The 24,762-nt window shown below is 34.0% G+C and overlaps 1 protein-coding gene across 1 annotated transcript in view; it reads right to left on the bottom strand.

The window, feature by feature from the left end:
• LOC105254976 (microtubule-associated protein futsch) overlaps window positions 1–7,110 on the bottom strand; it is a 53,469-nt gene extending 46,359 nt beyond the window's left edge. The window contains 2 exon segments of the mRNA XM_025409871.1: window positions 4,258–4,509; window positions 6,823–7,110. Of these exon segments, the coding sequence (XP_025265656.1) occupies window positions 4,258–4,509; window positions 6,823–7,081 (511 nt within the window). The 5' untranslated portion in view covers window positions 7,082–7,110.
• Between the last annotated feature and the right edge of the window lie 17,652 nt (window positions 7,111–24,762).

Raw genomic sequence — 24,762 nt, 5'->3', positions numbered from 1 at the left:
TATCATGATAACTAGAAATTCTTGTTTGATTTAACCAAAATGCCTTCAATCATATACGTCTTGTTGGTACAATCAAACGATTTTTCTCAGTGTGGACTAGTTCGAAATTAGTCTTTTGTTGCGCAATGAGAGAGATTTTTAAATAATTAATTTATTGCTTCCCGTTTTACTATTATCGAAAAGGCTGTCTAGTGTCGAGAAAATTAATTAATTAATTATTTCCGAGAGACTTATTGTTAGCTACGCGAAATCGTAACCGACGGCATATTAAATCGCGACAATATGCGCTATAATAAAATCGCTGTAGATAGACTTATCGGAATTGATGCGTTTCCGATAAATAACTCTACGTAGCTATTTACTGGCTATAAATAGAACGAACATAGTATGTAAAGATATCAATAACGCGCGCGTATAACATGGATGCGACGTAAACATCTAATCTTCGATATCGCGATCGAACCCGGGATATTCAATAGAATTTAATTAACGTAGGACGATGAAGAGAGGCGCTGGATTTGTGCTGGAGATTGTACGCGATTGCCTTTAATTATTCATGCGAAAACGTTTTGTACGAGCGTGCCTGAATAGTCGGGCCGAAAACGTGAGAATAAGAATCCTCTCCGGAAGGAGCGAGCCGTTTGTCCAAAATAAATCGCTATCACTTCCGCATGCACGACACGTGAACGTCGACTTTGGCTTGCAACGTGCCTCGCGCAAAACGTACGTGGGCAAAACGAGAGGAGAGAGAGAGAGAAAAAAAAAGATTACTCGCTCGTGGCGACCAGGATTACGCGCGCAAAATAATATTCGCCGAGCGGAAAATATTCCTTTCAAAAAAACTGCGCTCCTCTTTCCAATTTAACACCGCGCTACATATCCCGTGATATATATGCTGCGACTCCGCGAACTTTGAGCGAGCACAAATGGTCGCGATTTGCCTTTGAAAGGGAGTTCGCTCGAGCGAGCTACGAAATTTCTCTTCTTCATCAAAAACGAGGATCCTCGGGATCCCTCGGCCTTTGTGTGAGGAAATAGAGCGACTTGCAAGAACGCTGTAATATGATGGAACCTTGTTTTACTCGAGGCGTGTGAAAAAGTGATAATACGTACGTTCGCGTCGAAATAAAAATTCATTTTCTTAAAATAAATCTATATCCTACGAGAATTTGAATGTTCGCTAAATTCGCTGCAATTGTCTTCGTTGCTAAATTTGCATTCGCCTCTTTGTGCAAAGTTCTTTGAACGTTCACTTAGAATCCCATTAAGGAGCAAGAAAACTGTAGACTATAAAGAAAACGGACATGCTTCTTCGTGACGAGGATTCGACGAGTTTGAAGAGAATCCGTGAAACCGCGCGCGTTTTTCAATGTATTTAAGGCGCACACGCACAGTAAATGGCGCAGCAAATGTCTCTCGTAGGCTCGAAATCTACCGCTAAATTTACACGAAGAAAGAGAGGAAGTCCACGCGGAGGTCCGTGAAGAGAGAAGAAGTAACGCGGAGGCGTTCTTCTCGATGAAGAAAAGAGCAAAGGGCAAAGCTCTCCGAAGGCGTTTTTGCGCGAGTTTAAACTTATAAAGACAAATCTCAATGTCAGCCTTGAATAGGATTGCGCAAGATGCAAGACAGGGCGATATTTATAAAAATATTGTAGTGGTATTAAATATTTTCGAAAAATTGAATCTTGTCTCGGTTTTGAGAGAATCTTTGTAGCAAAAATCTTTTGTACCGTCTTGATTTTATTGACAATTTTGATCTAATACTGAGCAATTATTTAAAACAATATTTAATGATCAAAATATTTAATAATAGAAATAGTGTATTGGTATTGAATAGTTTCAAAAACTTAAATCTTGGTCTTAAATAAATCTTTGTGGCAAAGTTTCGTCTTGACTGGATTTTATAAATTTTTATTTATTAACAATTTTTATCTAATACTAACAATTTTTATCTAATACTAACAATTGTTTAAAATAATATTCAATAATATATATATATATATATATATATATATATATTTATTGATTGATTGATTTATTTATTTATTTATTTATATTTTTTTACAAAAAAGCAGTTGTATATAGGAATTCCAGAAAGAAGACGAGGTTCATATATCAAAGAATCGCGTATATATATTGTACGCAAAGTTTTGTGTATCTAAATAATTGTATAAAATTTTATATTGTTCATTTTATTAATTATTTCTAAGTTTATTGATATAAATGTTTTTATTTATTAATTTTTTAATTTATTTTTTTAACTTCATATATAATATAGTGATTTTTTTCTGGAATTTACATATTTTAAATACATATTTGAAATATACATATTTTAACTTTTTTAAAAACTCTTGAAAATTCTTAGTTTTGTCTTGATAAATAATTAAAAATCTTGATTTTGTCTCAAGATTTTGTTTCTAAATGAGATTAGTCTTGCAATCTTAGTTCTAAATATCTCTCTACGAACTCTCTTTAAAAAAGAAATAATAAAATTATAAAAATCTCAGTGAGACCAAAAGAAATATAAAAGTATTTCTAGACGTAAGACGAGAATAATTATAATAATGATTATTATAGAAAGAAAATAATTATTTGTGTGATAATAATTTATTATTAAAATAAACTGAAGAAGCCTAAATAATGTATAGAGATTTTTGTAAATGAAGTAATGTTAAAAAAAAACGCGTTCGATTTCTTTGAATTTATTTCCATAGAATGGAGATAAAACGCTTTAACCCATAAAAAAATTGAAGTGCATAATTAAGATTAAAAATTTCACATACGTTTCGTAAATATGGTTCGTCATTAGTGTCAAAGTAATGGTAATCGACGTAGTCGGCGTAGTCGGCGTAGCATTTGCGTTATCGCATGGCATTTCGCATGATCATCGTCGCAAATGCAAACTCGCTGCACGGGCTATAGAATTTGCGCACGAAAGGATTGAAAAATCGACGGATAAACGTTAAATGAGGCGCCGACAAGCGCGCCGTTTAAAAATCATTGTTGGCGCAATGCGGAAACCACGTACGATACGGACTCTCCCTCTCTTTTCCCCCCTCTCTCTTTAAAAAACGAAGTGTATTAATTTAATATGTTCACATGGAGAGGTAATGCATTATAGAATTTTGTTATCCGCAAAAATATTTTGTGCTGGCGTATTAAAAAAAAATAATACGCCTACTCTGAGAATCTCAATTTTAATCGAATTTTTTTAAATCAAATTGAGATATCACTATATTATTTTTTATCACTTTTAGGACATCCCATGTTGTGAAGATAAAACTTAAAGGTGTGTTTCCTTTCATTGATTTTTTATTTGTTTCTAATTAAATATGTAAGCCACGTTGTTAAAACGTACCTAATTATGAATCCCAAACACACAATCGTATATAGCGATAGTAACAATAATTTCGTGACGATAATGATAATAACTGTGAAATTTGTTAAAACACATTTCTGCATAAAATGTAACGCACGTTTGGAAAAAATATATTACCTTACATTTTTTAAAATATTACCTGTTCAAAAATAAATGCGTTTTTTTTTAAGTTAAATTATACAGACTATTAAAAATATTAAAATATATAAAATATCTCTTATATATAAAATATATAAAATATCTCTTTCAAAATTGTCGAATGTTCTTTCGATGATAAGCTCTTTAGCCCACTCGTAATCGATTCTTCTCTTGACATTTTCAATAAGAAAATAAGAAAAAGTCACCAAAAAATCATCCTTAAAGAAAAGAGTTTATTTTACAGTCTGCCTAGCAACCGTCGACTTCAGTCTGTCCGATAAGTCAAGGAAGGAAAATTAAACGGAGGAGGACGAGCACCGTTAGACCAACATTCAGGAAGTATCCAAGAACGACAGATACGCGCAATCTTAATCCTGTGAAATGCGACATCGCGAAGCGGAAATTTGACCGAAATGAAAGCCAGTTGTTTTACAAGCGCACTCTTATTTTTAGCTGCATGCCAATCATATCTCGATTCTTGTGTTCGATACTTTCTCATCGATTTTTTCGTACAGATATGCTAATAATTATATATATCAAACGTAATCGTACGCATACGTTAATGCGTGCTGTTTAAAATGATCACGTGTTGAAGGATCACCCGAAAAATGTACATCTCTCGTGCACAAGGGGTCTCGTCTATGTATCTCCCATTAATAGTATAAATAGCTATAAATGGCTGTTTATGATCATCACTTCGTGATTCACAATCAGCGATTTGCAAAAGCGATAACTCACCTTTCGCGAGGCGGTTCAGGATGAGGTCCTTATGTTGCGCAGTATGAGGCTCAGGAAGCACAACGAGAAGATAACAGCCACTCAGGGGCGACGGTGGCGGGTGCTGTTGCTGTTGCTGAGTAGTCGCTTGTACCGGTACCGTGGTGCCGGTATTAGGCGTGCTCGGAGACGCATTCTGTTCGGCATTAGCCGACATGGCGCCCTCTCCTCCTCCTCCTCCACCCTCCCCGGTGGGGTCCGTAGTACTCATTGCTGCAACATTATTATAATAGAAGATATAGTATGATATGAAGATATAGTAAGATGTATGTATGAATTTATTGAATTTATAAAGAATTAATTTTAAGAAATTTTCTGTCTCGTTCTACCACCTGCGCTTTGTTTGGTCTATATTAGCCTTTATTCTATTACTTAATTTATCATTGGGACCATTTAAAGAATTTTTTTGTGTTGTAATTCGAAAAGATTATATATTTTTGAACATTTGATAATAGAAGATATTTATTGCTGCAATATATATGAAGGTATTTATTGCTGCAGTAGGAAGTATTCATTGCTGCAATGTTATAATAGAGATTATTCATTGCTGCAATGTTATAATAGAAAATATTCATTGCTGAAACATTATAATAAAATTCATATGATGAATTAGTTTTAAAAATCAATTATAAAAATCAATTATATATAAATTATATATCATTTATATCAATTATATCAATTATATATCATATATAAAAATCAATTATATCAAATATTGATAGAAATGATTGAAAGAGAGATTTATGGTCTTTACATATACAGTAAAGCAAATGTATATAAATTTCAAACAAATTGATATATGGATAATTTTTTTTATATTGATTCTTATCGTTTTTATTAATGAACATATCTGATCTGTCAGACATTAACGATTTTTCCTATCTCAATGATTCATATCTTATCGTAATTTATTCTTAAATCAGATAAATTAGATTCAAATATATATTTTCAATGATATAAAAACGTAAACATACGCACGTATAAAAGTACAGAAATGTTTGATCATTGAATGTTGATTACTAATTAATGCCATATTAAGTGGTTGTCAGTCCACTTGTTTCCATTTTTTTATTTAAGTGTAATTAACTTTTTACACCGCTATATTTATTCCTCTGCGATAGTCGACTATTAACACTTCAATTATCAATATAATTAGTTCTTAAATCACACTTAAATTTCATTGCTATCACGAATCTTGAAGGCGAAGAAAGATATATAAAATTGAGAAAAAAGACTTTTTATATTCTCATAAAAATAAGTTGCTAAATTTTTCACCAAGGAATAAGACAACGATTTAACGTTACCACGACTATTGCTTTCTATTAGTGTGCACACGTCGCATGCATGATGCTAATTGCAATTAACGCGTTTGACGCGCCACGAGAGAGCGAAGAACGAGAGTTGTAGCCTGCATCAGATGATTTATGTCCCACTATCACTCGAGGATTATTCGTTAAATTTACCTCGGTCCGCCGCGTCATTATACCATTCTATACCCTCGGATGCTCCATCTGCATTGCGTACGAGATGAAACGGAGGCCTCGGGGCCGAAATAGAAGTGGCGAGAAAAAGCCTAACATCGAGCGAGGGGTTGCAGTGGTACACAAAGAGTTGCTCTCTCGCTTTTTATTCGCTCTTCTTCTTTTAACGCGGTCGCAATCTCCCTTGTTGAAGACGATATTACCCTTCTAATGCTCGCTTTATGGCCGGCGACCATACGTACCGGCCAACAACGGAACGATCAATCGTTCGCGCTGGCATCGAAAAAGTCATGGCGAGAAAAAAATGTGTGTGACTCGCTACCGAGAAAGATGAAGAAGAATTAACGAGCAATTTCATCAAAGAGAATGTCTAAAAAAATTACGAGATCTATGTCTATGGAAATTTTTGCGTAAATTTTGACAAATTTATTTTTTGCTGCTTCATGAAAATTTCAATTTCAAGATCATTCATTTGGAGTTTATTTGAATTTCGACAAATCTAAACTCTTCTAAAGCGAAAGGAAAGGGATGGAATATTGCTAACCTTCCTAAGGAATAAGCCGAACATTGATGAGATTCGAAACCTTACGAGAGATCGAGCTTTCCGACCTGAAAGGAAAATCAGTTCCCCAAGATGAAGTCACTCCCGAAAGGAAGCCTCATGTGGAAAGCTTGCGAGAAAATCCGCGGCCTCGAAATCGCTGATCGCGAAGGGAGGATATCATTACGATCCTGCGGAGATTGCTTCCTGGTCGCCGAAGCCGGCATTGCGCAGGATTTATCACGAGAATGGCGCTCTCAATCCCACATCCTGTCGGGCGCAATGCGCAGGGCACGAGAGAGACACCGGGTATCCCTCCTCACGCATAGTCCAGTCTTAGATCATTGATCCAAATTCTGGTTGTGGAAACGACGAGGGGAGACGGCCGAAAATGTTCTTGCTGACCGAATCGTGATCGATCCACACCGATTTCGTTTCAGTCACGAAGGGATGACTATCCGTATTCAGTCAGAAACGTACATCAGGAAAAGACGATACGAGTACCTGATCGTGGTCCCAACACTGTCGCTGGAGCTGTCACTCTCCCTCTTTTTCTCTCGTTGATTTCCTTTCGAGTCTTTCTTCTTGCGATGAAAAACGATCGAGAATGTCGGGTCGCACTATCACGCCGGGGGAGAAACTTTCGGACTTGTGACGAGATCGCCCCACCACGATAACCGCGACTGCAGTGCAACCCCTTGGTAACAAGTCGCCCCCTCTCGCGGACCGCTCGATGATGCGGCCGATAAAATCCATACGTCATATCGCAGGCGAGAAATATCGTCGGCGCGAATTTCGTCATTACAATTGCATGTTCTTCAACCCGTCTGTCGTTTGGTTGTTATCGATGACCCGGTTAAACACGGCGGTCGCCGGCACGTAAGGGATTTCGATCGATCAGGTTCCTAGTAATAACTCACCTGGTTATTCGTTACACCCTCCAGCAATATTCCGAGTACCGGGAAAGTCCCGAAAATCCGGATTCTAGATAACCAGATAGGTAACTCCTGGAGGGCCGCCGCTGTTGTTGCCGCGATGATTGTTGCCCTTGAAGAGCCGGAATCACCAGGGATGTGTCCTTGTATAGGGATGGGTCGCGGGTACGTTGGAGACGACACGTCACCGAGCTGCCCTTGTCCCTTCGTCCGCTCTCTCGAGACCCGGCCGGGGCCCCACCTTTCGCGTACTTTGCGCACCGCGGAAAGTACTATGCGAAGTCAGCGATTGAGAATACTTGGATGAGATTAAAATATCAAGTATAGCGAGAAGAGAGAAATATATAGTCAACAAAAAAGGAAATTAGGGCGGATGACAGATAAAATATAGGAAGAGAAAATCAATTTTAGAGAGAGAGAAAGAGAGAGAGAGAGAGAGAGAGAGAGAGAGAGAGAGAGAAAGAGAGAGTTAAAAAGAGAGAAAGACGTATGAAAAGTATATACCGAGGATCGAATACGTTGATGCTGGTCGTCTCCAAAGACGACAGGGTTGAAGAAGAGCGAAAGAAGAAGAGAGATAGGGAGAGAGGAGAGAGAGAGAGAGCTACGTGAAGACCGGCGATCGACGGACGGCCTCCGTCGGCGTTTTCGTAGTCCGATGCGGAAGCCTCTCCGTCGATGTGGGAGTACGACGTGAAATCCTCTCCTCTCCTCGATGGGCTCTCTTCTCTTCTATCGAGGACAACGACGACGACGACGACGACGACGTCGATGACGAATACGACGACGGTGACGGTTCTCACAATGCTTGTTGCGGCCCCTCGACTATCAAAGCTCGGCAGCAACACACTCGCGTTGCGGGCTGCCGGCTCTCTGACTCGGGAGAACTCGCGACGCTGCGGCCCCCTGCGTCGGCGGCGGATCCTCTCCGTCCCTCCTCGCCGCCGATCCCTCCCTCCCTCTCGCCCTCCTTCCCTTCCCGTCGCGACGCACCGGCACCCCCACTAGTCGTACCCGGCGCGTTTGGTCTTCCGCGCAGCCGGGCCTACCGCCGTCATCGCGCCGCCGGTCTATACCACGTCAGGGACGACCACGACGTAGAACACACTTCTGGAGTCTGCTGGGTGTCGCGGACAAATCAAGGGGCAAGGGGAAAGGTTGGCGCGCGGGGGAAAGGCATGGATGCGCGGCCATCGCGCCGGTCGCGCGGAGGAACCGGCGACCCGGACGTGCCGGAAATGACGTAACGACCACCAGATCGCGCGGGGGGACCTGCGGGGGATGGCTTTTCCTTCCCTTTCCGAAAGGGGTCGTCGCCGAGTAGGGCAGAAATGACGAGAAGAAAGATTCGAACCTACGCGTGCGTGGACGATAATGGGATAAATCGGCGAATGGGATCGTAATGTCTTGCAGGTTGCCTCGGATAATAACGATAATAGAGCAGGTGGTAGATAGATAAGACAATTAGACAGTGGTCGTTTTTGCTGCCCCTACAATCGGAAGATTGCTCGGCATTTATAGATTGATAGAAATTGGAGTAAACTGAATTTTATTATTCCTATAATAGGCATTTGCACTTTTAAATCTCGATGTGATTTTATTGAACGATAAATTACGAGCTTGCTAGAATAACGAGTCGTGCGAACGACCAAACTGGGTGACCTTGCGGAGGATGATTTCGATTGAAGCGGATGATGCAATTAATGACAAGTGGATATCGGGTAATGCATTATTGCCCTCTTCTCCTTCCCTTCCCCCGTTCTCTTTCCGCTGGATTACCGTACAAAACAAGTTTTGCTTTTGCTCATTTTGTACTGTTTTCGCGTAAGACCGGTGATTAATCAATCGACGCGGTCGCTTTGTAAGCCGTATAACGAGGGGGACCTGAGGTATGGCGAACCGAAATGCAACACGCGACAATGACAGGAAATATAAACGCTTATTACGAAGGATGAGAACGAGATTTATACGAAGTTGGTTTCATCCTACCTACATCTTTTAATTTCACTATACATTTTATACGTTTATTATTTTTTACCTTAGCGAAAAATAATTATAAAAATATCGAAAAAAATCAATATTTTGAATGAAAATAATAAATATGTCATGAGAGAGATGTACTTTAACGGCTCGGGAATGTCGATATTTTCGTAACGTTTTATGCATGTTTATGATTTTACATAAACTAGCTTGATTTTTACTCATCTATAACCGTCAATGCTAGCTTGAGAATATCGCAAATTTATCGATTTCGAAAGAAATTAGACGAAAGCGCAGTTTGAGAGTCGATACTCTCTCGTATCTTTTACGATACGTGATGGGTGACAAGACGGTGACCATCGGCATGCGGCAAAGAAACATCGGAAACGGGAAGACTCGAGTTTGCCACTCGTATCCGGAGAATTCCCTTCGATTTCGTACGACAGTTGGAATAATGTATTTCGGAGAAGTCGCCGTTGTAATATAGAAAAGCGAATTCGCCAAATTCCGAGACTTTATGAGTAAAACCAGATATGTAAAAAGCTGTTTTTTCCTAAAAAAGAAAGTTGAAAAATGCGATTTTTTTTCATTGAAAAAATAATAAATTTGATTTTTTTAAATTATTTTTTTAAAATTATTTTTAATATTTTTTTATTTAAATAATAAAAAAAATTATTATGATTTTAACTTTATTTTAAATAATTTTAATGGATTAATAAGCCTTTGACGTGAAATTGCATCAAACAACATGATTCAAGTAATTTTCTAAACTTTTTATTCTACATTTAATTAAACATTATTCGAATTGTGTTGTGTTTGGTATTATTTTAACCGTAAAATTCTCTCATCAATCTGTTCTTTTAAGAACGATAAAATAAAAAAAAAATAAAAGGGTCTTTTTCATTTGAGACACTTACATTTTCGCGAATGGAAAGAAGCCAATTGTAAGAGACATTGTACTCTTCAATAATAATGAAAATGTTGAAAAATTAAACATATACAAAAGTATTCGCTAAATAGCTAAATAGCAATAGCAAAGATGTACAAACTGATGGGTCCATATGATAATAATATCGATCCTGAAGACGTACTCTCGTCTGGATGCAAGCTTAATGTCGCGGCCTTAATAGTGTGCATTGGGCAGATCGACACATGGCGTCTGAGCGAAATCCACTTGATGACAGTTAAATATAAAAAGATAGACGGGTTCGATAACGATTTCAAGAACGCGAATAATACAAGTTCGCGATTTATCCCCCAGTCATGCTCATTTGTCGCATTGCAGTATATTGTGCGATCCTTTGGACTCTCTCGCACGCTGCAGAAATTCCCCTAATAATCGGACACGCACACGCGTCAATTCTGCTGACGATGAAGTAAAATCGCGCATCATCGGTGTACCTCGTTAGAATCTCGTGAAAAGATATAATACCGCAATATTGCACGTAATAACACGCCCCAGTAACTAATAATGGAGAAAATCATTTCCAATGAGGCAAGTTTTCCACTTAATTTCTCCCTCCGGCTAATTTCAGTCCCTCAGATACTAATTTCCAATCTCTCTATATAATAGATTCCTCTTCACGTATCATATTTTTCTTTTGACAATTAAAACGTACCTTCGCGCGCGATTTCCGCTAAATAATTTCCCCCAACGCAAGCGTGACCCATCCTGCGGGCGCAAGATTATAATTTACTAACTGAAAATTTTCTTTCGACGTGATACGTGAGCAAAACTGAATATCTAATGTCTCCTGCGCGCAAACTTTCGGGCAGCTTTGCGGGAACGGAAACGTGACTGTATTACCAATGCGTTTATTCACTCGAGTGCGCTCATAATACTTCCTGACGTAGCCGAAACATCGAAGGTCTTCTAACATAACAAAGGCATACTTTGAAGCCGTTGTGTATAATTGAGTCTAATCGCTCTTCAATCATCTGGGATGATTATGTTGCTTTCCTAACGTATTTCTCACGCACACGGTACCATAATTGTGAGACCTCGCGACAATGGAAATTAAAAAAAGAGGAGGGAGAGGAAGAGTGGGACGCGTTGGAGAGTATATATTGGAGAGAGAATGCGAAAGAAGCAAAATTGATTGGCATTGAATAAAGAATAAAAGTTTGTTTCTCTTTCTCCTTCTCTGTCTTTTTCTCTTTCTCTTTCTCTCTCCTTCTTTCTTTCTTTGTTTGAAATTTAATTCGAGAAAGAATCTATTTTTAGTCTACTTAATGAATTATTAGTACGATTTGATATTTTTGTTCAGAAAAGACGTATTATATTAAGTGCTCTTGCGAAAAAAAAATGTTCGTGCTAAAGAAAACAGAGACAGTTGTATTTTTCGAAGCGTCGCGTCGCCCACGTTATTGGAAAACTCGTTTACGCCGCCTTCCACTTAAAAAAAAGACACGCAGAGACAAAGTTGAATTTACGCTTTCCTACAATAGCTTTAAGTCGTGCATTAAATTCCTCCTTATAATATTTAAATTTCAAGCGGTGCCATAGCTTGTGTGTACGTACGTATGTGTACATGTGCCTGGGCACGTGTCTCGCTTTCAAAGGGGATTGATACATTTTTTATAAGGAACGTACAGTCAGTATAGCATGCTTTTACTTGCGCTATAGATGGGATTGCATGTGGATAACACTCTTATAATTCTTTTCCCGGAAATATGATCCGGAAAATCGTGCATTACATGAGCAAGATCGAACGCAAAAGGAATCAAATTAGCTTGAAATTTAGAGATGCATTAAACGTTATTACATGCTTAAGCCTGATTAGACTTATTTCCGTAAGCGTGCTGTGAGCTTATAATTTATGCATACATATTGCACAAAAGTATATCTTTGCTGGAAATTTGATTAATTATTGTATCTAATTATTGATTAATTATTGTATCTAATTATGGATACAGAAAATTCGCGAAGCTTTCGGAAGACGAGTATCTGTGTAAAGTAAAGCATTTGCCATTTTTTTCTTTTGTTATTTGTGTAAATTTTGAAATTTGATTCGACATCATCTAAAATTGCAAATTTAATAAAAATAAAAATTAAATAATGATAATTGCTAATTATAAGAACCTCTCTCTCTCTCTCTCTCTCTCTCTCTCTCTCTCTCTCTCTCTCTCTCTCTCTCTCTCTTTCTCTCTCTCTCTCTTTCTCTCTCTCTCTCTTTCTCTCTCTCTCTCTCTCTCTTGTTAATTATTCACTTAAGTCGTGCGACAGTTACTAATTACGACTATGCTAGCCGGTTAACTGTATTCTCAGGTGGAATATCAGGACCGGTATTGGCGGCTTCACTTCGTGAAACGAAACAACGTCTCCGGAACGAAGAGTAGTTTGCATCTGCTTGTCGCTGCGAAGTTCTGTCTCTCTCTCTCTCTCTTTTCCCCTCTCTTCCTCTCTCTCTCTCTCTCTCTTTCTCTCTCTCTTCGTTCTTCAACGATACATTTACATCGCATTGCATCCGACATTGATGCAACTAGCATTAAGAGATTCTCGCAGTAAGATCGCGGTCGTCGATTTATCGATCCGTCGAACAGTTTCGATTGCCGCAGTGCATCCTGCGATTCTCAGTACCGTATGTGTCGCAGATGCGACGAGTGCAATGAAGAACAAAAACATTATTGCACATATCTTATACTAACATTTTTGTCCCTTTCGTAAGATTTGTAATCTTTCTCGTTTTTAAATTTTAGATTTCGTGATTAACGTTGCTTTTCTTTTTTAAAGCTTACTTTTGATCTTATTATTTTTAATTTTTTTGTTTACTTTGTGTACATACACACACACATTTCATGCAAGAAAAACCAGAGAAAAATGATAATTTTTAGTATCTTACGTAGTCATGTAAAGATATTGATAATAAATATTGATGTAGATATTTACAATGTAAAATGGTAATTTTTAATATATTATATAATAGTAGCCATGCAAAAAGATATTCTATTCATAATAGGTATTATTTATAGTAAATGTAAAAACTTCTTCCTATAAAAAAGGTTTTATAAATTTCTCCTGAAAGAAAGAACTTTAATATATATTCCACAGAAATAATATAAAATAATTAGAAATATAAAATAATCAAGAATTTTCAAAAATTTAAAATCAATAAATATAAAAAAATAATATTCCTAAGCTTATCCTGAAGGAGAGGCTTTTAATAATACTTCAAAAAATAATATAAAATAATTAAAAGTATAAATAATATTTCTAAATTTCTTCTGAATGAGAGAGCTTTATTTCCACTCCTTTTCATGATATATTACACGAGTGAACTTTGTTTTAATTGAATTTCAATTATATAATAATTTATAATAATTTTAAAATAATTTCAATTATATAATAATTATATATATTTCACATATATAATTATATTTAAATGTATCTAGAACAAATTCCATGAAAAGAATTCTTATACCCTAATGAAAAGGAAAACCTAATCGTTTCTTAAATTTGTAGAAATATTCAGAAATACAGCTCCATTTTACAAATAAGACTTCCGATTTAAGTGAATCAAAAATTCTCTCAATTAAAAATTCCAACAATAGCAATCGCAGACGAGATAGTAGTTGGGGTGTGAATCGCGCTTCTTACAGCCCTGATTATACTGCGCGATGCTAGTATTGACCGGCGCCCTTTACTAACCGTGTTGAGAACATCAGAAACCGAAGTATAGCAACCCCCTCCCTCCCCCGCTCTCTCCTGCGTCTTTCTTCTCTTCCTTTCGAGAAGCTCGATCTTCCTTCGCGCATCCCTCTTCCTTTTATTACATCCGATACTTATATATATATATACTCTACGCACCTGCGTTCTCCGCAAGCATGATTATAATCCGATATTTCAATTTAACGAGGCATCCGCACTTTCGGCATTTTCAATTATTCGCTCCTGAATGTCACAGCATCTGGTATCTTGTGCAAGAATTACATTATGTTTGTAAAAAAATTAAGACTATTTTTCTTCGATGAAAATATCGAAGCATCGAATCGAATTGTAGTTTGGAGAATTTTAATACTCTATTCGCTTTGTTTGAGTGGAATTTTAATTCGTGTTTGAATTATCGTTATGTTCAACCTCGAAAATTGCAAAATTGTATGAAAAAAAATAGCGTTTATTTTAAACAAAAGTATATAGCTGCTCGTTGCAATATTTTACCTTAAAAATAACCATGTATTTTCTTTATGGATTCCTCTCATTATTTTGTGCGTAAAGATATTAAGATAAGATAATCGAAAAATGAATATTTCATAATTTATGTAAAATTATGTTAAATTAAAATATATGTGAAATATTATATTTCATATACTTCAATTTTTCATTCTACCCTTATAACTTTTTACGTCAAATATTGTAAATAATTGATTTGCATAAAAAAATTAGGGTAATTTTATTTTAAAAAAATTAGATTAACCTTTACATGATCTTGAAAAATAATCTTACAATTAGTTAAAATTCAAGATTATCAATTTCGTCTGAAAGATCTTTGTGCACGACAACAAGTTTCGGGGAAGACCCCCGGCTGGCCCGTCGCTCGTAAACACCCTGTATATTATTAATTGTACCGGTCGCTTATCTGTGACGTTGCATTCGAGAAATTGATTACAGTCGGTCGCGCGGAAGGCGGATATCTCTTTTCCCGGTAAAGGGAAGCGACGACGCCGTTAACAACATTGATTCTCGCGAAGTAATCAGAGCGGACGATTTTAATTAATGCACACGACGAAAGAAATCTCTCGCGAGAAGCATCGACCTCTTTGCGCACCGAAATTTATTACGATCGCGTGATGGCAAAAGACGGTCCATATTTTAATATTGCAATTTTTTATGCCAAATATCCTCGGTTCAATTTCCGGTTCACGACAACTGAGAAGAGCTGTTATTCAAATGGTGATCCTTAGCATGATCACACGGTAATCTATTTCTTCCGTCGTGTCATTTTTCCTACGAGGCCGATTCCGTATTATTCGATTGGAGTGATAAGATTATCGTAATTCCTTCGGTGGATTCCTCGGCAAATTCTCGGCGCAATAATCCGGAACGAGCGGATAATATCACGCTTATCGCCGACTACTAGTCTACTAGCGACTACTATTCGCGAATTAATTCGCGAATTAATGTAACCGCCCGAGCGAGTCGATTCAATAATTATCGCCTACACCTGACGGCGCTGTTACCGGTTTCAAGTATATCTCTGAGTGTAGTAATTTTCAGCGTACAATCTCTTCTACTGTGCTACTTGCTTTTATCGTTGCACACGCAAACGAATTATTCGCTGTGTTTCGCCAAATCAAATATGGAATTTTGCCGATAATTCGCGAGGGTCAGCGCAGATTCAATATTAAAGTACCATAACAGAAAGTTTCATGTAGATCTGAATAATTGGGCAAAGATATTTAGAAGTTAATTTTATCCTTGTGTATTGGAAACTAATGATTACGATTGTATAGACATACATGAAAGCTAATGATACTCGAAATCACTTTCTTTGAGTTCCCCTAATGATACTCGAAATCGCTTTCTTTGAGTTCCCCTTTCGATTGCAACTTTGTTTCTGCGTTCTTACTTCTCAGCAATATGATTATTTCTAACATAACACGGACAAATATTCGATAAAATAACTTGTAGTTGTTTCTAGAGATGTAAAAAATCAGTTTTCAATAGAAAACATACTGATTGAAAAAACATTTTACCTTATAAAAAAAAATTAATGTGATCTTCTTGCATTATTTTTTTTTAATATAACGTTATTTTTTTTAATATAACGTTATTTTTCTTTATACTCTCCCTTTTAATATAATAAAATAATTTAATATAATATAATAAAAAAAACTAAAGTTATTATTAACTCAAATTATTAGTTTTTAACTTATCTCTTTTTAAAAATAATTTTAATGACTTAATAAATTAATGAGATATTTATTAAATTATATTAAACGCGATATGATTCAAGTAAATTTCAGATAGATGTATAATAAAAATTTTTATTATATCGTATTTGATTTTACATTTTAATATGGAAAAATTTTATTAATATATTAAATTATTTTCGGAAAAAATAAATTAAAAATATAAAAATATAAAAATTGTAGTTCTTTTTATTTTCTTTTTAATAAAATAATGATTAAAGTATATTTTTACGAATTACAAGTTTAAATTAATTTGTTGTCGGGGAATTTAATCTAATTAAAAGTGGTAATAATATTAACTATATAGACAATTGAAATTATATTAATTATATGTATAAACAATTAAAATTACAAAACAATTAAACGATCCACATTTTAAATAGTAGTGATTGGCTCAAATCTATCTAAAAAAAAAATAATGAAAAATCATCTTGTAATAATAAAAGTATAAAGCTATTAAATATCTGAAAAAATACAAAAATTTGAAAAAACAAAAAACAAAACTTGTTGTTTTCGCAAAAAATTGTATATTGTATTGTATTTTATGAAAAATCATTTTATTTTCTTTTTTTATTTACACCTCTAGTTGTGTCATTCTCTAAGAGATTGAGTGATGTACTAATTTCGACACTAATTGTAATATGATTGCAGTGTGTCGGGGATAATAGAACGATTCAATTACTAAAGCTGAGTTGAGTTATGTTGTATTCTAGGAATATAAACTTGATTAGATATAAAACAATATCAATTGTTTAAAAAGTTTGCTATTAAAAACATGAAATTTAATTACTTTCTGGATGTGATCTAAAATTGAAATAAAAAAAGAATAAAATAATCCTACTCCTTAATAATAAGCAATAATTAATTTTATTATTTGATTATAATATATTATAATATATATAATATTAGAGAATTTAAAATTTTTGATATGAAACAGAGAGAAGAGAAAATATAGAAGATAGACATACATGAAAACTAATGTTTATTTTTATATTATTAAAGAAAGGAAAATAATACGTTTCTAAAATAACATATTTTAAAATAATTTTTCGAATTTTTAACACATTTGATCTCGAAGTGTTTTGCGCGTATTATTATATATTATTTAATATACACGGCAAATAATTCTGTGACAGTGAGAATCGAAACAATCTTCGGTTGCCGATGTAATTAGATGCGCAGGATCGCGTTTTAAGACTTCCTCCCGCGCGCAAATTTATTCCAAGCGCTTAATATTGTATGTACTTAGAGATCGGGTGGAGAGAGAGAAAGAGAGAGCAAGAGAGAGAAAGACTCGGCGAGCAATTAAAATCCTAATTAAAGAGTCCGTGACCGACGGCCGTCTGGCGGAGCGTTACGAGACACGAGAGAACTTCACCGTTCGACAGTGCCGTTCGGTATTACATATGCTTATTAAGAACGTGGCGGAGGTACTATATTTGCATGGCAATCATTATCGCGCGGCTCGAATCGTTCCCTATTTTTGCATCTTGCATCGCGATACCTACGTTAACCCCGCGCATACGCTCTTGCACTTCTCTTGCTCTTCTTCTTTGCCTTTTGCTCGAAACTCTATTTAAGGATCTAATCTACTCTACCTCTCTCTCTATGTGACCATTTCATTAAATAAAACAAAATTATTTGATCGATTTTGTTGTTTAAACGTGTAAATTAGTTTTTTTATAAAAATTATGTTATTGGGAAAAAGTTAAATGTTATACTAAAAAAATAATATTTTGTTTGCATAGATTTATTTATCTCAATAAAATTTGTTGCGCTAAAACAAACTCATCCATCTCATCGCGTTTTAAATAATCATATTCGTTGCTTGAATTAAATTGTTTAGTTGAATATCATAAGTTGTTTCGCGCATACAGTCAATTGTTATGCGGTGCAGTATATCTCCAATCATGGCGAATTTATCTGAACGGGAAATGATGATTAGTCTCGAGTCCAAAAATTTAACTGATATTTTTCATGATATTTTCTTCTAATTTATGCTATTATAAGTAGAACGAATATTCTTATGCAGCGAGTCAAACTGTGTGAGTGGTTGCTTCTAATATAAGTACTTAGGAACCTAAGAATTAAAATCGAAACAAAAATAATCCTATTTATGTAATTAAGAAGCCTATGTATATAATTAATAATTCTCTTCCGTTCAGAAAATAATATCGATTTTGAAATATTCAAACTTCTGAGAGAGAGAAAGAGAGAGAGAGAGAGAGAGAGAGAGAGAGAACAGATCTCTAAATTCTAGTAAAGTGTAATTGAAAAATTCGATAATATTAACATACAAATGTGATTCAGTGAACAAAATTTAAATAAGAAATAATCAAAAATTTGATTTTATACTATTACAATTTTGTTCACTGAAAAAATTTATGTATGTTAGTATATCAAATTTCCAATTAAATTTATTTAAATTAGAGATTAATCTTTTTGATGAGGTTTAAACAGTACGTTAGTATTTTTAAGTCTTAGGTAATAAGCTTTTTTTAGTTAAAATACGAGCTTCTGCACATAGCGTGTCCGAAAATGCATAGTTCGACAGTGTGACATACTGCTTCTCGTGTAATTGTCTGAAATGAATAAACTCGATTTATTCTGTAGGATTTTTATAGGATACTGAATTTAATTTCATTAGAAAAAATAGAAAAATAACAAAACAAGATCATTTTAAAATTAGATATTTTAATTTTGCTGAAATTTATATACTTCTTAAAGATCCGAGAAATATTAATTATTTATTAAAATATTAAGAATAGAAATATTAAGAAATATTAAAATATTTAGAAAAATATTAAATATATTAACTTTATATATAAAAAATGTGTTCTTTCTTTTATTAAAAAGATTGAAATTATTTGATTCATTAGCTTTCAAAATGTTTATCACCAATCTTGAAAACAGCGTTTTGAGAAAATCAAATTTAAAGTTTTGTAGGTTTATTTGGAAATCCGCATGTTATTTGATTTAAAATCTGATAATTCTATCAATTTTACGAATTTTTATATAATCTTTAGATATCATATTTTCACACAGAAAATGTAAAAAAATATTGTTTTCTTAATTCTCTAAAAAAGAATAAATCTTTAGTTCGTTTTTTAATAAAACTCTATATCTGCATAGACACAAGTCGATTATTCTTGGAACGATTCACAATTAGATGCAAAACAAATGAGGAGTGATAAATGTATGTCAATAGTGATATGAAGGTATTTCAGAAAAATTTTATCAGTTTATCAATACTTAATGAGAAATTTAATTTGGAAAAAAGTATATTAATATTGACTGAAATATTTTTCAAGAAAAATACCATCATCTTGAAGAGAAAATTTCAGAGAAAATATGCTAAATTATCGATATCTCTGTCGAAGATTAATTTCTCGAGATTAGATATTTTAAGATAGGTACTACGATTCTCAAATATAGAGTGTGTTTAAATATATATAGTATATATTCATGTCAGTTACTTTTTAAATAAGAGTTAGAAAAAGATGTTTTGAATAAAAGTTATTTTGTTTAGGAAGATCTATATAATATATATATGATTAAACGAAAATTTTAAATTATTTTTTTTTAAATATTGTTCATGACAATTTTTTTTTAAATGCAGCAAAATATATTTATTTTACTACAGTTTTGTAAAATATTTTATAATAAATTCGATAATGTGCTATAACGTAAAATTTTCAATATTCATAAGATATTGTTATTTGTGTTGCTTTTAGGTATGAGCGAGAAAATAAAATAATTATTTATTATTAAAAGAAAACAAAAATATTATTATTTAGAAAAAATCTATTATTTAAAAAAATAATTGAGTGTATACACTTAAATTAAACACATTGTATATATTAATCTTGCAAAGGCGGCTAACAAATCACTTGTTTATTTTCGTTCCTGGATTATACTTTTCAGTTCGATTAATTTTTCCACATGTGATAATTAATTTACCAATTTTTACAATTATTATTTAACGTTCAATCGAAGGGAAGTAAAAATCTCTATCTTACTGCAACCCCGATTAAAATGTATGTACGACGATGCAGGCGAAATTATTGGTCCTCGCGTTTAGCGCTAAATGTGGCTATTCATTCGTGAGTTTCCAATTCAAACGTGTCTGTTAAGCACGCATTCGGCGTAAATAGATTCGCTCGAGATCAAACGGGCGTGTTTGCGACGTTAAAGTGCGGGACGTGAATCGACTACTAATACGAGTGATTTGGTAAATAATGTAGAATATATATATATATACGTTCATATTTCAAATGAAAATATTCGGACACGACATTGACTTGACGATGTAAAACCCCGTTAAATTATAGCGTCGAACTGGTAAAAATGCGCGTCAAGGTATGAAAATAAAAATGACAGGGAGATGAAAAGTTACCGAATCGTTTTGCAATAACAGAATATCGTAAATTTTTGACGTATGTATAAATTTTTTTATTTTACGGATATATATTTTAACGCTGATGCGAATAGAAAATAAATCATGAGTTGCATCGGGCTGTCTGTCGCGCACAGGGGATTGAAAAATATTATATAGTCGCGATCGTTCGTAATTAACAAGGGATATTAAAATTTATAATTATTCAAAAGAGGGAAAAAAAGTTGACTGAATCTCGAGAGAAAATAATGTCGCGCGAAAAACGCCAGAGAAACAAACCCAGGCATAGGGACGAAGGATTTACCGAAGGGAACAGAGGCTGGGCGTTTACGAGGCGCCACGACGACGGCGCCTCATCGATCTGACTAGCCGAATACCGCAGCCACTTACGATATACACCGACTGTGTGCCATCGCCATAGGAAACCCACATATCTGCAGAGAGATGAAAATAAAAAAAGAGAAAAAGAGACGAAACAAAAGAGAAGAAAAGAGAGAGGGGGAGAGAAAATTACGAAGGACATATTATACATGAGACATCTACGACGCCTGTATGTCTTGGCCTTCATCACTCATTCAAAAAAAATGATCTTTCAACAACAACAACAATTTTCTAAGTGCAAAAAATCAAATGAGGTAGGTAAATGATCAGCAAATATTGCCGAAAAATGCTTGAATCTTTTAGTCAAAATTCTCACAATTTTTAAAGTTCGTGCGTTTACTTCGGTAACACCCTGTATAAAAGCCGCACCCGTTTAGTCGCGCCGAATTGAAAGGATGTCATTTTTAAACACGAGAACTGGTATCGGTATGAAACTGATATATCGATCGCGTTTGTCTGGCGAAGGGAAATGCATCGAGAGAGCATGCGACCACAAAATCGCGTGTTTATTCTTCGTTACAATGTTCGATGAAAAATGGCAGAATGGCCGACATTCGCGTGCCTCGCGTAATATCACGTACGAAAAAATCTCGGTGAAGCAGTGTGATAAGCATATTACAATGAGAGTTGTGACATATAAAAAGCAAGATAAAAACAATATTTTCTGAAAAAGATTACGAAATACCCTTTAATATAGCTGAAACATATATAAATTATTGTTAATATAAATAATAATTATATTTGCAATCTAATTGAAACTAGGAAAATAGGAAACCAGAAATACGAATTTACATGGTATCTATAATTCTCTTTAAATGTATTGCAGTATTATTCGATGCGTCGACGCAGATCAATAACAAATAATTATTGCAAATATGATACAATTTATCTAATATTTTTTTCGTTTATACATATTAATAAATAAATTAACTAGCTAAATTTCTCGAAAATCCTTTTTCAATCTTAAGCAACAAGACATATAACATGAAATTTATTCATTCAATTTTTGACGGAATATTTTATTAACAATGAGAATCACTGTTGTATCAGCTGTTTGAAGGATAGCCAACGTTCTACTAACGCTCATTCACGTTCTCCTGGTAGATTGCTTTACTTGATGGAAACTTGGGCACTCTCCATAATCCCCGCCGAAAGAATTGGCATACTTCCTTTTCATTCCTACGTATCCTGATTAAGATTTAATTGCGATCCGTTCTACCCGACCAGTTTAATCTGCCAAAAGGCATAGGCCACTACATGTATGTGACATTTATATTCCTCTCTTCCTTCCCTCGCGTTCTCCAAAGCGCAGTGGTTGGCATACGCATACGATTAAATTCCATTTTCCTCATTTTAGATTTTAGTTCGTTTATTACAATAAACATATTATTTATTTTACGATATCAATAATGTTATTTGACGATAATGTTATTTTACGATATCAATAATATTATTTCTCGCAACGATTTGGAGGGACACAATTCGTAATAACTAATCGTACCTAATTTTCATTATCGAAATTCACTTCGCGAGTAACACAACATTAATATATTGATTTTATTGCGCCAATTATTATTCTCGCACATAATTCAAGCACATAATTCGGGAATCGTTTGATAGAAGCATCGAGTTCAGGAGAGTACGCGTTTTCCATACATAACTATACGTGTTTTTATTTTTCAACCTCACAAAGTTTCGTTATAAGCAATCTTTGAGATGGGAGCAATAAGAATTTATTGTTATAATTTTTGTAAAATGTTATAAGTAGAGATATAAAAAAACCCGTTTTTTTTAATAGCAAACAAACATAAAAAAATTCCTCCTTTGAAAAAAAAAGAAACAAATTTAATTATTTTTTTAATATAATATTATTTATTTTTCTATTTTTTATTAATATAATTAAAAAACTTCTAAAATTTTTATACTTTTAATTTATCCTATTTCGAAAGTAATTTTAACGAATTAACGAAACTGTCGCGGCAAATTACATTAAACATGACGAGATTCGAATAATTTTCAGTAGACCAGATGCATAACAAAAAATTTGTATTACGTGTTTAATTAAAAATTATTCGAATTATATCGTGTTTGATATTATTTTAATCGTGAAAATTTCATTAAGCCATTAAAATTATTTTTGAAAATATATAAATTAAAAATATAAAAAGTGTAGTTTTGCTTATTATTATATACGTTAATCGTGACTAAAATACATTTACAAATTATAAACTTTTCTATCTATAATAAAGACAATTTAGAGAATTTACCCAATTAAAAATAGTAATTACATAATCACATCGCCAATTGAAAGGCGATCTATCTTTAAAATAATGGTGATTAGTTCAAACTTATTAAAAAAATTAAAAATAATGAAAAATCAACATGCAATAATTAAAGTATAAAGATGTTGAATATCTGAAAAGAAAATTTTGAAAAAAGGCTTACTTTTTTTTACAAAAAATCGTATTTTATGAAGAAAAAGATTTGTTTACACATCTCTTAGTTATTTATAACATTTATTATTTTATAACATTGTGTGCATTAATTTCGATGCTAATTGTAATATGATTACAGTTGTCGAGCATATAGAACTATAGTATTTTATTGCTAAAGCAATTAGAATTGAGCAAAAACAAAGGTAAAAAATCTGTAGCCTATTCTTCTTCACAATAAATTCGTATTTTATATTAAAAAATAGTTTACTTATTTATATATAATTTATTTTCTTTCATTTATATTTCTCTAATTATACGTGTTATAATGTTTCGCCATTTCGCGGAGTGACGCATTACATATATAATTTGAGAACTACTGTTATAATATATACAAGCGAAGCCAAATGCACGCCAACTTGCTTTCCTGACCGCCGGATTCCGCGCAGGCTGATATTGCTCAACAGGTTATTCTCTACATGACTTTCTAAACGTCGAGTCGGTGACATCACACTTGTCGATTTACAACGACGGTTCTCATGCATCAGCTTCATGAGAAAACTAAATAATAATCTTCGCGATAACAGTCTTGTCTCCGATAATTTCGCGATTGCAAAATTTTATTTTCACGCATCATCTTCCCTATTTTACCTCCTTTTTCCATTTCGTTATATTTCCGTGTCATCGTTCCTTCGTTCTTTTTGGGAAGATGTCCATCGCGGTGAGAGACACTGTGTCGGTGAGACTTACAGTTTCATGCTTGCCTAATAATATCTCGGCGTTGTCGAACATTGCGCACATCCCTCGGATTCATCCGCGCGCGCATATCACGTTTGAAGCATTTTTGCGCGTCTGACCACGTTCTTCCTGCATCTACTGCACCGCTATTATACGCCAAGTTTTACGACTCTGTCTAACGCAAATGACCCAGATTCTCGCGACAAAGACTTATACAGAGTATTGGTCGAAAGTGCTGCATCAACTCCAACAAGACGGAGAAAGCAAGTAAATGAATAAGTTTTTTATTTCCTTCCTCCCCTTCCTAGCTATTTTGCTTATGTTTAAAACATGGAAAGTGTATATCATCTGTTGTTCGATTTTTAAAGTTAATTAATAAAAATATTAAAATTGATTATATATTAATATATTAAATAATTTATACATCAGAATTAATTATTATGTAATTATTATAATACTTATTTAATTATTGTTCAAAATGTGTTCTATTATCAATGCTTTTTAATACAGTCGTGTTATGAATGGTTCCTATAATATGTATCAACAATATGTTATATAAATGTATTATTTATTTCTTCTTTCTAAAATTTTTCTCAAGAATTGTGGGAATATTTGCAAACGTGCTAGAATCAAGTATCAGCAACAACTTTCAAAAAACTACCAAAAATATCAA

The sequence above is a fragment of the Camponotus floridanus genome, unplaced genomic scaffold (genome assembly GCF_003227725.1).
Source record: "Camponotus floridanus strain SB8 unplaced genomic scaffold, Cflo_v7.5 scaffold29, whole genome shotgun sequence".
Lineage (NCBI taxonomy): Eukaryota > Metazoa > Arthropoda > Insecta > Hymenoptera > Formicidae > Camponotus > Camponotus floridanus.
This window is presented reverse-complemented; position numbering and strand designations above follow the sequence as displayed.